Below are 16310 nucleotides of genomic sequence, written 5' to 3'. Positions count from 1 at the left end.
GTGAAATGTGCATACATGATACAGGTTAAAAATACAATGTGGAAAATGTGGCTCTAACTTTTTATGAGGTCCAAGTGCCATAATGTTGATTTTGTAACAGCAGCCAGTTGTGCTTTGAAGTAATATGATTCTACTACCTTATGTGCTTAGGTCGCGTGTGGGGATTATAGGAATTGGTACAGTCAAAGTCCAAATAAGTGGAGAGAATAGAGCCTAAGGGCCAGAGCTCCCAACTTCGAAAATGGGTGGGGTACCTGGGTTGAGTCTCACTCTCGACGTTTCACTACATCCTGTGAATCTGCGCAAATCACCTAATCCTGGAGCCTAACAAACAAAAATGTGACCTTTCCTGTTTGTAAGGTAGCTGGTGGTCATGTAAAATGCTTCAATGTATTCAGTGCGAATTAGCGCTATTTAACTCTGCAGAAACAGACATTTCTCATAGTTTTTCAATGTGTGCATTGGAATTTGTCTTGTGTGTTCCTTCATAAACTTGTTGTGCCCGTGATTGTGAAAACTATTGTTCTGCGGGATAAGAAAGGGTTATTTATTGGCTGAAGTAACCACTCGTTTAAACTCATTGCACAGCACTCTGACCTCCAGAGAGCTGGCTTAGTACTATTATTGTGAAAATGTGATTTACACATGAGCGAGAGTGGCCACTGCAATCTGTTTCATAGTTTTTCACTGTGGACTTGAGCTGCCGTTTCATTCCGTCTGACTCGTCATGAGCCCTGGCCTCAGCCCTGTCTGCTGTCTTTATGACCTGACAAATGGCTTGCATGCAGCCCACATAATAAACTCACTGGTTTGCTGACCTCAGGCGCAGACAAATGTAAGCAGTAAAATTCAAGCCATTTGCCAGAACATAAACTAACAACAAAAACACAGGGCCCGCCTGGTGAAAAATTTGCTTGAAAATTAGCCATTGCCCTCTCTTTTTTCCCCAAAGTTTCCCGGGGGAGACCCCGCCCCCTTTCCTGGGCTCACTCGCTATAGGGTGTTCATCGCAAACGTTTCTGCCTCACCACTTTAAAATGTCACCAGCCGCCACTGGCTGAATGAAATACACCTTTTGAATTTTGAAGAGATGTTATCATAGTTTTACACTTTTGCTGCAAGATAGCTTTGAAAAGGAAGGTGTTTCTAAAGTTAAGTGGTGCAGGGCAACCTAGTTACTTACTTCTTTTAACCTTTAAATAAATGCTTGCCTTTATATTTAACATCTTTTTGATGTTATTGCTGAGTTCAGTCAACAGCAGCCCAGTGCAGCTGTTGCTCAGGGGGCCACATGTAAAGGTCAGGAGGGCCGCATGCCCCCCCGGACCGAACTTTGTGTATCACTGGTCTATTTTGAAGGTGTGAAATGAGGTGTGTGAACCTCAAATACACGCATGGGGCAAGTGGAGGAGCCATTTATTGCTGTAGCAGAAGCTCACACTATTCATTCCAAAATGCAGATGGATAGGATGTAGAAAGTACAACAGAGGGCGGGAACCGCTTCATTAGAGCGACATTTATGTCATAGTGGTCACCTCTGAGGGAGATACAATTTAGTTGATCTGACTGAAGAACTAGTTTAGTAATGAGGAGAATGGCCATAAAACTGAGTAGATGAGGGAGGGAGGGAGGATAGCAGGCTTCTTAGCAATATACTGTACCCTACGTTACTTAAAAACGTTAGTCAAAGAGTTTAATGTGCCTGCTGCAGAAATCTACACACTTCTACAAAGATGTTTCACTGTGCACTCTAGGTCATGAGGATTGGAACACCGCGTGAAAAGAATAACACTGTAGGAAATTTAAGTCAATTTTGGTACAAATGCAAGCTAGAGAAAGGGCCAGGCACAAACTGTTTGTCTGAAAATTTCCTTCAGTAAATGAATTAAGACATTTGCCAGTACATGCAGAAATGCTGCTTGAAAGACGAAAGTAAGGTCGACTGTCACTGGAGTTGAAAAATAATCCTAATGATAGTGAAACTTAAAATGAGGAACCACTGGATAAATGTGCATGTTATCACCTATCTCACATATAAGTGTGGAGACCCAAATATAATCAAAGCTGGGACAGAACAGAGCTAGTACATCCTGAACAAGGAGGATTTAGTCTGAACAAATCTACCAGAAAAATCTACACAATCTGTACAATAATCTGGGGATGAGGGTCAGAGATGTGAGGGCTTCGACTATTTTCTGCTACATCATAACTTGGCACATAATGCTTTGAAGTTCTGGAATGTAAATTCATATTTCGATTTTAGAGAAATTTAGAAAATGCCTGGAGTTCTTTACATGGAAGAAGAAAATATATCTCAACCCCCCTGGCAGAGGTATAAATATACATGGGAAAAACAATCAATAAAAGAGTTATGAGATTAATTTAATTTGAGAACTAATTAGGAGTATTGACAACCACCTCCAATTCTAGAAGGCACTAAAGGCTTGTATTTTACCATCACTACCATCACAAAGAAATATGTGTGCACCATAAATAATGGTCAATATGTATTTGTGTTCCATTCACACTTTCTGTAATACTTCACACATAAGTGTTGTGATTGTGCCATGTTTGGAGTATGTCTTTGAACCTCATGCAACTCAACCAACATCTTCACAACATATCAGTCTGCATGAAACTGCCTTCCAACCACACCTCCAGAAGTGTTCTCAGTACCTAAAGAGAATTGGAGCCCTCCAATGACCCGTCATGGATGTGAAGTGAAAATGAATCCTGTAATCATGTAATGAGACACGCTGTGACACCATATTAACACGTAGAGACAACATTTCAGTCTGATCCCTAAGGGAAAAAGACATTGCACACACAACGTCATAAACATGACATTTACCTCTACCTTCCCTGATAAACTGGGACCACAAAAAAAAGGAAGGGTGGGAGTCGAGAAATCAGAAAATGCAAAATAGAGGGCTCCATCTGTGCTAAATAAATGGGAAATCAATGTAAAATATACATTGGTGCACAAAGTAAACCCCACAATGTACGTGACAGTGGATTGGACTCGTTTAAGAGTTGATGGAGTGAGTCAAATGATCTGCTTAAGATGTGGAGAAGATGGGAATGATTTTCTAAGGATTGCATGAGACTGCAGAATCATGCACAATTTCTCTCCTGAAATTAGGGTTTAACCTGTCCTGCACAGTTCTGTAGGTCAAACCTAGGGCATTATTGCAGGTAATGCATGAACTACATATCACACAGTACACGTAGGTCCTCATCGGTGGTGCTCCATGAATGTGGAAATAGAACTAATTGCAAACTGAAGTAATACTGCAATACCGAAGAAAATGGACTGGTTGAAAGTGATAGCCAGATGTTTGAAAGATCAAAATATAAAGAACCGGAATCTCGGCTGATACATGGGAAAATATGGGGTCAGCAGAAATAATATTTTAATATCTGAGGGAGAGAACTTAAGTAATGATAAGTGAAAAAGTAGAAGATTTGTTGGAAGAAGGTCAAAACTTAATAAGGGGAATTACAAACCATACATATACACAGTGAACAGGAAAACACACTACTCTTACATTGAGGCAAAGAAGCAGGTGTTGCAGGAGAGTGGTAATTTTCTCATGATCACATACTGTGCGGATTAATGTGGTACGATTCTTGAAATGACCCTCTTTCCAGAGTGTAAAGTATTGATTTATGAACAGGAATATCGCTGACAGAATATCGCCTGGCATAAATATTGCGTTCTAAATATCACCCCACATTGGAGTTTATTGAAAGAAAATCTACACCCAATGGAAACATAGGATGTATGACGTTACAACGCACACTTTTACAACGCATACCATTACAACGCATTTTTTACACCGCAACATCCATTACAACGCACACCATTACAACGCATACCATTACAACGAATACTTTAAAACTACTTTTACAACACATTCCACTACAATGCATAGTACATTTACAACGCATACCATTACAATGCATTACACTACTTTGCATATAAGGTAAGTGTTGGATAGTGTAGGGGTTAAAATTACTATTCTAACTCCAGGGGGTGCAACAGTAGGGTAAGTATTGGATAGTGTAGGGGTTAAAATTACTATTCTAACTCCAGGGGGTGCAACAGTAGGGTAAGTGTTGGATGGTAAGTTATGCATTGTAATGGTATGCGTTGTAAAGACTGCGTTGTAATGGTATGCGTTGTAGTGGTGTGCGTTGTAGTGTCATGCGTTGTAATGACTGTGTTGTAAATGCATGCGTTGTAATGGATTTTGCGTTGTAAAAGTTTCGTTGTAATGGTAGTGCGTTGTAAAAATTGCGTTGTAAACGTTGTATACCGGAAACATATTTTGTAAAGGATATGTAGGAAACTATCTTTATATATTTTGGCATTTCACCACGCAAGATTCGAAACATATAATCAAAGACTGGGATTCACATTTCATATTTGTATAATCCAATTGCTGTAACAAAGTATCAGGACTATGCTCTCAGTGAGTCCTGCTTTGCGACTCAACATCTACAGTTACCACTACCACCACCAGTACTACCAGTACCACTTATTGTTATTATTGTTATTCATATTTATTTTGGTGTTGTTTTTATACTTGCTGTTCTGGTTGTTATGAATAGTTTCATCGGTGTTGTTAAACTTGTTGTTGTTGCTATTGTTATTAATATTATTGTCAGTGTTGCGGTTATGAATGCTGTTATTATTAATGTTATTGCTGATGTTGCCGATAGGCTTGTTATTTTGGTTGTTGTTATTGATATTATTGTTGGTGTTGTCGTTATGCTTGCTATTGTGGTTACAAATGTTGTTGTTTATGCTTGAAATTGTGATTGTTGTTATCAACATTATTGTTGTAGTTGTTATTAATATTATTGTTGTCCTTAGGCTTGCTGTTGTTGTTGTCATGGTTGTCATTATCAGCCTTTCTAATTAGAGTCTTATCCTGACAATTTTTTTTACATTAGGGTACTTATTTGCATATGACTAAAATTGTGAGCTGTCAAACACAGATTGATCAATATGTTGTCATTGTGAACCTACAAAAACTAAGATCCTGCCTGTACAATTTTGTTTCCCGATTACTACAAGCACTAGTCCACCAAATGCAATGTCTTCTAACTAATCAACTGTCTCCTTCTTTGTAGGTCCTTGTGGACAATACAATTGTGTCCTTGCCATTCAAGAAGTATGGTCTGAAAATCTACCAGTCAGGCATAAACTATGTGGTGGAGATTCCTGAGCTGGAGGCCAACATCACCTTCAATGGCGTGGCCTTCAGCATCAAACTACCCTACAAACGCTTTGGAAACAACACCCAGGGACAGTGCGGTAAGATGACTTGACTTTTCTGGCTTTCACACCTGTTGTTAACACTCTATTAGAACGCTTGTGCCCCCCTTGGAGAGCACGTCAGCAAACATCTTGTTTCTGTCTGAGGATATCTGTAAAAGTGGCTCCTTTACCCATTCCTGTCAGTGGGGGAAAACCCGAGGAAATATGTTATTGCTCTACACTTATTCTCAGTGTACAAGAGCTTACAATAGTATGAGGCTGACCCCTTACAACTATTGACAATCTAGTACTGTTTCTCTGCCAATAAGGTTTGACCAAGCCATCAGTTCCCTTTGACTCATGTCCCACAACATCATTGACACTTTCACAGTTTCTTGGAGTTCTTCAGATCCTCAGACTTGGCTCCATGACTACCACCTGAGAAGCTCCATGGTGTCCTTCATAATCACCCTCAGAGCTTCCATTATGGCTGCCACAGTGAGTGGCATAATTGCACGGTGCCAACTATACTGAAAGGTGCATCCCTGTGGCCCTAGCACAGCTAGCCTCAGATCTCGATGATGCCATGTACGAACACTTGCGATCATTTCATACATCAAGGCCCCAGAGAGAAGTCCTTGATGGCCACATTTCCTGATATTTACTCTTGGCCCCCTAGACCTCCTCAGTGGCAAGACTGATGTACATTTGCAGATACCTGTCCATGGCTAGCAGTTCAACTTTAGCAGAGAACGTGGTGCTGCGTCTAGTACTGAGGTGCATTGGCAGAGTTGTATGCGATGTCCTTGTACTACAAAAGCAGGCGTTACTGCAGTTGGGACTGCGGTGCATCAGGAGAGCTGTGTGTAAGTGCAGCGACCTAGCTTTGAAACATCATGGGAGTTCCATTTCATACTGAGGTGCATTGGCAGAGTGGTATTTATGATCCTACTACTAAGACAATGCAGTGTGCTGCAGTCAAGATTAAAGGTGCATTGGCAAACAGCATATAGGATCAGTGGTGGGGGCCACAGTTACGCCTGAAGTGGATTGGAAGAGCTATATGTAATGTTATTGATCCATGTTAGAGGCAGAACACATGCAATAAGGACTGTTCATCAGTTTTCCGTGCCTAGAGTCATAATAAGCCAGTAAATCCTCTCTGAGGAGATCAACAAAAAGGCAAATTACCTGCAATCTTGATTCCACATTCCTTCATTTGATACTCTCACAATGATATTGTATGGCCTTTCAATCACATTTCTTCTCACTGTATTGCAGGAACTTGCACCAATAATCAGCTTGATGACTGCAGGACACGCAGCGGTGAAATAATATCGAATTGTGAGATCATGGCGGACTCCTGGATTGTTCATGACTCCAACAAGCCGCAATGCCGTACCCAACCATTAATCACACCACCTCCTTTGCTCAAGACTACCACCTCTCCCTGCAAGTACTCGCCTCTTTGTGACATCATCAATGGAAGGTAAATGCGCAATTTAATAGGGGTTGCCACTTATCACTCATGCAATGAGAAGTAAAACACTTATAGTGGGCCATTTAAGTATCCTTGCTGACCCTTGACCTTGATTTTAAACTATCCATACTGGAGTGCAGAGCTATCCCTCAATTTACACTGACCAGACAGTCTCAGTCTGTATACTGTCTAAGAACAGTGACACATAGCTCTTTTAAAATGGAACTCTAGAGAGGAGTGCTGAAACCCACTAGTTACTCACATCTCATACTAACACCACGGCAGAACAGATTTACTGCTGATCACGACTAGAGTCACTCATATACACCAAAGGCAGCGGAGACATCCTTTCGTTGGCGGCCATCTCACAAGAACTTCGCCGATAACAGACTCCCCCCACCCATCACCACCACACCCGACTCTTACTATTGAAGAATCCACCGAGGCTTGAAAGTACTACTCAACCCTCGGCAGACCTTCCTCCCAGGTTCCATATATACATGAATATAGTGTTCTTCAACACAAGCAATTGAGAAAAAGTTTAAATAAGTAAGACAATTTCTGGATCTCACTTGACCGTCGCCCCCACATTCAACTCGTAACATAATGCTCCTACGGTGTGATTTTCTCTAGTTAATTAAACTTACAGCTCAACTCAAGTGCTTGATTTATTAAAAAAATGAGTGCCGATGCCGAAAGCTCAAGGGACATCTTAATGATTTCGAAGGCCTGAGGCCAAATGTATTTTTTGAGGCCCTTGCTCGGACCAGCTTTGAATTTATAATCCAGTTTCAGCTCTTTCATGTATTATTTGGCAACTTCACTGACACAGCACAGGCACACCGGACCAAATTCTAATGGCCTCATTTATGAGGCTATGCGTCACTTTTACTCCGCTGGTGCATCACTTTTTGTGACGCACCTGTAGCGTAAAAAATGCGCCTTGTTACGCCATATTTACAAAGTGACGCATCTAGGTAGATGTGTCACTTTGCAAACCCCTGCGCCACATTATATCGGAGCCAGGTATAATGTATGCAAAGGGGGCGCATTGACGCAAGAAAGGGTCGTAGAAGTGAGGCAGTGAAATCTATGAGATATCACTGCACCACTTCTAGGACACAGATGCATCAATTTCTTACGCCTGCCTCAGAGCAGGTGTAAGACTGACGCATGCCCTTTCACATGGGGCTTGCCCCATGTGAAAGGGAGCATTGCTGGAGTTGCGTCACTTTTGGGACACACTCCAGCAATGCGTCACTTTTGCGCCATACAGATACGTCAGAAATACTGACGTATCTGTAACTCCTTGCGCAATGATGCGTCATACTGTAAATATGACGCATCATTGGTGTTGCAAGGAGGGCGCAGTGAAAAGTGACGCATCGCTCTTTTCACGCAGCGATGCGTCACTTTTCATAGATGAGGCCCTAAATGTGTTTACATCGAATATTCAGGGATAGTGGCATGTGTTTTCAATATTGGAAACAGCAGCAGCTCACTAATATTACTGCAAATATTCTTTGTGACACCCTCTTATTTCTGGTGTGTGAGGTCCTGCTTTTAATGGATTTTGTGAGAGACATAAACACAACATTTCTCTACAAAATGTATGTCAAAGACTCCCAGAAATCACCAACATAAAAAAATAAACTAAAGGAAAACGGTATTTAAAGAAATCTGTTGAAGAATTCTTCATGGTTATAACAGCAAGACTCAGTAGAACAGAGCTGGATTTATTGGGGTGCTGGGGGAGTGCTGAAAGGTCTGGGTCCTGGGTCAAGCCTACTGTGCCCATGCCTTAAAACAGACGCCTGCAGGCGGCACTAATACATGTCGCATGCCCCTTACCAAGGCTCTGTAGTCCTAAATCCTCCTCATGCGTCTTTAATGCACTACCAGACATTCCCCTGCTCGTTTATCTCACTTTTGCAGGCTACAGTTTTCTACCTTTGAGACTGTTTTTCCGTCTCTTACTCCTTTTTTTCCCATATGTTTTTTCCCCTCTCTTGTTCTTGGGAAAATATCAGATGAGGAAAAGTCAGTGTTGGCTCCCAAAAATAAGTTCTATTCTGTCCCACCAGCCCTACCTGCCTCAACTGTTTGGACTCTTAGAAACCCCATGTCTAACCCACTCACTTTGTGCTCTAGGACGTTCCAGAAGTGTCATGGTGCCGTTCCTCCAAAAGACTTCTTCCAGGCCTGTGTCTTTGACAGCTGCCACATCCCTAACACTAACATCGAGTGCGCCAGCTTGCAGAACTACGCCTTACTCTGCGCTGACCAAGGCGTTTGTGTCGACTGGAGGAGCCAGGTGCTTCAGAGCTGTCGTAAGTGGTGAAGTCATCTCAGGTGGAAAAATCCAGAAAAAAGAAAGCCATGGTGGGTTAGATCCCAGGCTGCCATAGAAAATATGGAATATAAGCTGGAAGTTTGTCAGCCAAACTGGTACCCCAGAAAGGTCAGACTGGATGGGTTTCTCAGTGGCGGCTGCTGTAGCTTTTAAGTGGTAGGGCAGGGCAGGGAAAAATAATTAAAAAAATAATGTTTACCTGCATTCTGCAGCGTCTGTGCTCTTCTGGCCCCTGCCCCTCGACCTCAACTCCCAGTGTGCCACAGGGTCCCCTACGCCAATCCAGATGCTTCATGCTGGTATTACCCAGCATTAGAGCAGCCCATTATTGGTGTGAGCACCATAGTTAGGGGCTCTCTAAGGCCCTATGAGCCTCTGCTTGTTCTCCACTGGCTGTAAAACACAGCTCGGGTGGAGACATCTAAGTGTGCATGATGGTTTGGCCGGTTTGGCCGGCCTTAAATGGCCGGCGAAACCATCATGCGCACTTGTAGCAGTGCTGCCACTTTCCTCCTTCCTGCAGGTGTGTTGACACATGGGTATGGGCGCCCCACCCTCCGCTCATATGCAGGAAGTAAGTGAGGATAAATAAAGTGATAATAACCTTTGTAATTACCATTTTATTTTTCATTTTTCACTGCTCAAAAGCAGTGAAGCGATGCTCCTTTGCCTTAGTAGAGGAGCTGCCACTGGATTTCTGCAGTTGATCATATACTGGGCATGAGTAACATGTGACTTATTGTGACGTCAGTTATCCAGTTCCTTCACTGGCAAAGCCACCTGTCCCCAGCTATTGAGGCCATGCTCCAGTGAATAAGAGATTTTGGAAAGGTTTGGCCATCCTTGATAGGGGTGATTGTTTCCGAACTCAGCTCGGTGGTTTACAGAAAATGCCAACATTTAGGGTCTGAACGTGAGGAAAACATTGTGGAAGGAAAGAAATGACGATGTCTTTATGATGTTACAAGAGAGAGAGTCAGTGGGGGAGGAGAGTCAAAGAAATGCAGTAAATGTGATGGAAAGAGAGAGGAGGAAAGTACAGTGGGGGAGAGACAGGGTGATGAACAAAGGAGAGATGGAGACAGAGAGAAGAGAGACACACTTGAGCCCCAAAAACACAAGAATTGCTGCATAAATTGCATATAAGCCAAATCTTAATCCACCGCTAACAATATTTATCACTTCAGAAAGGTATTTTCATGTTTGTGTCTTGGTCAAATCAACAAGGGGCAGTGGAAGTACCTATCATGAAATAAAAGTGCAGGTAGGAGATGGTGAAGATCTACAAATGTATGGTTTCATTCATATCCCTTTGTCTTTTCTCTTGGCTAGCAATAACCTGTCCATCTCACAAAGTCTACAAGCCCTGTGGCCCGGCTGTGGAGGAGACCTGCTTTAACAGGTAAAAGGATCGGAGAGGGCTGTCAGTGCATGTATGCGCATTTAGCTACAAGCTTGTGTGCACAGCTACTCTGCACATCATCAACGACGGTTCTTATCCGCACAGTGCCCAGACCCTTAGTAGGAAGTGTTCAAGAGTCTCACACTCTCCATGTATGAAAGGGTGATGACTTGTATAAGATCAAATGAGAGGCCTGACTCCTGGATAGTATGCGGTGGAAATGCTACAGAGTGCTGGTGGTATTTAATGGAAATGGTCAGTGAGATTGATCCATGGTGCTGATGGCACTCAGTGTGAATGGGTCTAAGTAGGAATAACCCATGATGGTAGTGGGTGAAAATGGCACTTAGTAATGATGTTATTTAGTAGGGCTGGCTCTTGATAATGTTGGCGCTCACAGAGGATTGCCCATTGCACCTGATGACACCTGGTAAGAAGAGTCCAAACTAAAGATTGGACTCTGTTGAGATCATCCTTGTAAATGATACTACTCAGTGGAATGGTTTATGAGGATGACAGTATTCCCATTGGGTAGTTGCTGGTAAGGATGTCAACTTAGTGGAAATGGTCCATGGCACTAATTGTTACTCAGTGGGAAAGGTTCTTTGAAATGATGGTACCCAGAGGAAATGGTGCATGGTGATGATAGAACTCTGTTAGAATGAATATGGCATTGATAGTACATAGTGTGACTGGTCCTCTGTGGTAATAATACTCAGTGGGAAAGGTCCTTGCTGGTGATGATACTTACTAAGGAATATTAATGGTCTTAATGGAGCCTATAGGAATAGTTCAACATTATTTGGGACTCATTTGTGATGGTAACAAAAGCATTTAGTGGGCATGACCCATGGTGCCTCTGATCTTCAGTGGGAAGCTTTTAAATTGAATTATACATTATATATGTGTTTAACATGTTGCAGATTGGGCAAAATGAGTAGGTTCAGATGACTGCAAGAGTCCAAAAGTTGGTGTGGCCTCTCAACATGGTTAGACTTTCCGTTTCTTTGCAGATAGCGCTGCACTTCCTTTAAAGTGTTTTGTGTGATGCACCACTCCATGTATGGAATAGTTAGAATAGTGACTTATTGCTTGGTCTTGGCTTTATAAGTTGCCTCAGCCAATTATCATGTATTTTCAATGAAACGTAAAGTTTTTGGCAGGAAATTAAATTGCATCATTTTAACTGGAGTTATTGAGCAGCTGAATCCTTAAATGTTTCGAGGTCCCATCATATTTTCTAGAAGTCAATCACCTCAATTCCACCAACAATCAATAATCTTTAAACCGACATTGCATTGGCATTGCATTTAAATCCCTGTAGCTTTTTCGACCATTGGTCACTAGAGGGCACTCTGCCTCTTCAAACTTCTATATAAGTTAATTGTAGAACGTTTTACATCGAAAAGTAGGGACAAGACACATTTCTCTACCTGGGAGCATAATTCTTCACATGTGTTTTATGAGAGTGCTGCTTTGTGAGTTATGTTACGTACAAGTCGAGACGATTAAAAAATAAACGAATACATGAAGGGCAACATGGCCAAACTCTGTATATAATTCCAGCAAGTCTCAGTTGGTCTTCCCTAAACCGCGTAGATGTTTGTGAATTGCTACCGTCTCTGACCCAGCACGAGGTAATACGTACATTTTCTTACAGCGAGGATGGCACAGACAATACCCCAACCAATCGGATTATGCTGGAAGGCTGCTTCTGTCCAAATGGCACCAAGCTCCATGAACCCGGCGTCGACGTCTGCGTGGAGGAGTGCGGTAGGTGTCCAAGGAGTCCTGAAGTGCATGATGCCACCACTGTTCGAGTAGACATTTCTAGTACATACTACCTTTTTACAGACGTAATCCTCGTGTCAAACGGCGATTCGTCTATAAAACACTGAGGGGCAGATTTACAAGCCCCTTGCGCTACTTTTGCGTCACTTTTCCCATGTTAAAAGTGACGCAAACGTGGCGCAAGGGGCTTGTAAATCTGCCCCTGAATCCAACCCATGTTAAGTGTTAGTCTGTTAAAGTGACAGGGCCGGCTTTAGCGCTGATGGTGCCCTGTGCGACAATCACTTTTGGCGCCCCCACATCCCATGACTACCTTTTTGGATTCTCTCCCTACCTCTGAAAAAGTGCCCTTATCTCTCCCATCATAAGATATTGCTAAACACAGCGCCCCCTCCACAGGTCAGTGCCCAGTGCGACCGCACCTGTTGCACTGCTCTAAAGCCGGCCCTGAATGCAATCTGTTTGCCGAAGTGGATATTTAACTTTACAGAAGCAAAATCCATTTGTCGGATTCCTGGTTGTATTTCTGCTCAGGCAGGTATGTCTGTCCACATATGTAACAAGGATCGTGAGCTCAGAAGGTGTTCTGTTCCTTCGCCACGACAGCAGGGTACCTCCCCTTCCTAAGCTGTGTCTTGGCCTAAACAGGTACACAGACAGTACAGTATTTTGGAGGAGGCATTGGGGTGGTTTTGAGAAGCAAAACACCGGGACTGACCATACATAAAAGAGGAACTAATGGCCTAATTTATGAAAACTGTTGCATCGCTCCATGAAAACAGCGATGCAACAGTTTTTATTGTGCCCTCCTAGCGATGCGATGGATGACGTATTTAATGAACAATGCTCCATGTCGCAAGAAGTTACAGATGCGCCAGTATTTCTGACATATCTGTAGGTACATTAATGACATATTGCTGAAGTGTGTCGCAAAAGTAATGCAACTCCAAAGTAATGCAACTCCAGCAATGTGTCATTACACATGGGCAAGTGCCATGTTAAATGTGCCTGCGTCAGTCTTACGCCTGCTGTGAGGCAGGCGCAAGATTTTTATGCAGTGGCCTCTAATAAGAGGCTTTTTACAGGTGAACGCTCACCCTGCATTCATTATACCTGACGCAGGTATAATGTAGCACAGGGCTTTACAAAGTGACACATCAGCTTAAATGCGTCACTTTGTAAATAGGGCGCAACACGGTGCATTTTTTACGCTGCCAGTGCTTCACAAAAAACGACGCAAAAGTGGCGCAGAAGTGTCACAAGGCCTCATAAATAAGGCCCTGAAGACTTTAGTCTGCATTCTGCGAGAGAGCGAGAGAGATAGAGATCAAAACGTAACAGGAGAGCAATGGGCTTACAGAGAGGTATGTAGGCATCAGAGTTGTGACTTGGCTCTGCGAATGGGAGAGTTCTAGGCTATCCATCAGGTGACTCACCTTTTATTAGGTTGCAGAGCTATCTCTCGGTTACACAGTTCTAACAGTTGTAGCATCAAGCACCAGAGCTTTCAGTTAGTTCCACTGATTATGCACAGTGACGGCTACTGAGCGTTCCATTGCATGAGAGGCAGATGCCTTCAGACATACATTACATGAAAAAGACCTCACTGTCACGAGGCACAGTTCTTGCAGGCAGAGGTACTGGGCAGCGATATAAGCCCTTGGATTATACCGGAAATAAATGTAAAAGCATTAAGGTGCAAAGTTATTCCTTCAGTTGAACAAATCGTAAAAGTGCCTTGTATGATGTATACAAATATCCATTGTACCGATGTTCTCTTAGTGATCACTGTTTTACACTATGTTGTCTTTTTTTTTACAGGATGTGTTGGGCCAGACAAGGTTCCCAGGAAGGTATGTTTGAGACTTACAGTACTCAATCTTTTACTTTTTACTCTAGTCTTCCTTACTAGTAGCATTTCCAAGGCCCAAAGGAGCTCACATTTCTTCTCACATCCTACTTTATTGCTTTCAAAAGTTCAGGGGCCCCAATGTAGAAAGCGATTCTGTGGTTGCAGACCTTGCAATTGTGTGTGACAGCAAGTGTGGTGTCAAACCATTGATTAATTACCAGCCAATGAGGTAGGGTGGTAACTGATTTATGAAAGGGATGCTGTACCTTGAGACGGCTTCCCCTTCAGGAATCTGGTCATGTGTCCTCTGGGGAAGAGCTGTACAGTTGGGGGGGTTTTACCCAAAAAGAGTCCCTGGGACCTGGGTTGATTACGTATTATGAGGAAGGGGTCCCAAAGGGATAGAGAACACAAAATGAAACTTGATAAAGACAATAATCACGTAGACATTAAATCAAACCGCATTGTTTTAATCACAATGGGGATGCGTATTCAATAACATCAGTAATCAGGTGTTAAGTGAAAAAGGTGGAGCAATGCCCCGGGGGGGGGGGGAGGGGGAGGAAGTGCGTGATATTGTGAGGATACCGTGATAAGGAAGGGTTACAGGTGACAGAATAATCAGTACTTCAAAACAACTGGTTATAATGGTTACATACTATGTACAAGACAGAAACAAGAGAACTTAAATTTCGAATCAAGGCATATCATACTCCACACAGTACAATATATGAACGGTTGGGACGTGGAGTTGATGATTAAAAACAGATAGTTGTCAACGTTTCGACCCTCTCGAATAGGCAGGTATTATTATATCCTTGCGGCGGGGTCTTCTTCAGGACAGGGGAGTAGGGGCAGACCACCTTGCTGGAGTCGGTTCAGGGGTTGAAAAGGTAGAGGACATCCGGTCTGATGTTCCCCGTCAGGCTAATTAGTCCGCGAGCAATGTTCAGAGGCGGGTTCGATTTCTGGATAGATCGTCAAACTGATCGGAGGCCGAATGAATCTGGCGTGGGATCCGCTCGAGTTCACGCCAGATTCATTCGGCCTCCGATCAGTTTGACGATCTATCCAGAAATCGAACCCGCCTCTGAACATTGCTCGCGGACTAATTAGCCTGACGGGGAACATCAGACCGGATGTCCTCTACCTTTTCAACCCCTGAACCGACTCCAGCAAGGTGGTCTGCCCCTACTCCCCTGTCCTGAAGAAGACCCCGCCGCAAGGATATAATAATACCTGCCTATTCGAGAGGGTCGAAACGTCGACAACTATCTGTTTTTAATCATCAACTCCACGTCCCAACCGTTCATATATTGTACTGTGTGGAGTATGATATGCCTTGATTCGAAATTTAAGTTCTCTTGTTTCTGTCTTGAACATAGTATGTAACCATTATAACCAGTTGTTTTGAAGTACTGATTATTCTGTCACCTGTAACCCTTCCTTATCACGGTATCCTCACAATATCGCGCACTTCCTCCCCCCCCCCCGGGGCATTGCTCCACCTTTTTCACTTAACACCTGATTACTGATGTTATTGAATACGCATCCCCATTGTGATTAAAACAATGCGGTTTGATTTAATGTCTACGTGATTATTGTCTTTATCAAGTTTCATTTGTGTTCTCTATCCCTTTGGGACCCCTTCCTCTGGGGAAGAGCAGCAGATGTGGGCCAGATGACCACCACTGTTCCACTGATATCTTCCCAAATGGGAACTTTTGTAAACATCACATGTCCCTTTACTTGACAATGGATTTAAAAAACGATGTTTCTTGATTGAGAATGAAAACCCAGGCATGGAAATCTGCTGTCTCTTGCAGGCCGATGTATGTCATCACAACGCATGCTTTTACTACGCATGCCTTTACAACGCAGGTTTTACAACGCAAGTCGTTACAATGACTTGCGTTGGGGGGCGCTGGATAGTGCAATAGTTTAATTTACTATTCCAACTCCAGTCCCCGTGGATAGTAGGGAAGGTTTTGGATAGTAAATTAAACTATTCCCTATCCTACAGCGCCCTCCTGCGCAAGTCGTTGTAATGACTTGCGTTGTAAATCCTGCGTTGTAATGGTAGTGCGTCGTAAAAGTTGCGTTGTGATGGAAGTTTCCCCTTGCAGGCAGTGTTTAATTTGTAAAAGAATAAGTACAAAGGCCCAA

General features: G+C 42.9%; 1 protein-coding gene across 1 annotated transcript in view; it reads left to right on the top strand.

Annotated features, from left to right (window-relative positions):
• The window catches only part of LOC144823891 (mucin-2-like), a 209393-nt gene that overhangs the window by 174043 nt on the left and 19040 nt on the right, over nt 1–16310 (top strand). The window contains exons 44-49 of the mRNA XM_078682784.1: nt 5140–5323; nt 6548–6755; nt 8898–9076; nt 10432–10501; nt 12162–12274; nt 14114–14145. Coding sequence (XP_078538910.1) covers nt 5140–5323; nt 6548–6755; nt 8898–9076; nt 10432–10501; nt 12162–12274; nt 14114–14145 — 786 coding nt within the window. The remainder of the gene's footprint in view (nt 1–5139; nt 5324–6547; nt 6756–8897; nt 9077–10431; nt 10502–12161; nt 12275–14113; nt 14146–16310) is intronic.

The sequence above is a fragment of the Lissotriton helveticus genome, chromosome 3_1, assembly GCF_964261635.1.
Source record: "Lissotriton helveticus chromosome 3_1, aLisHel1.1, whole genome shotgun sequence".
Classification (NCBI taxonomy): Eukaryota; Metazoa; Chordata; class Amphibia; order Caudata; family Salamandridae; genus Lissotriton; species Lissotriton helveticus.
Note: the sequence above shows the minus strand (reverse complement) of the source record. Positions and strands in the feature narration are given on the sequence as shown.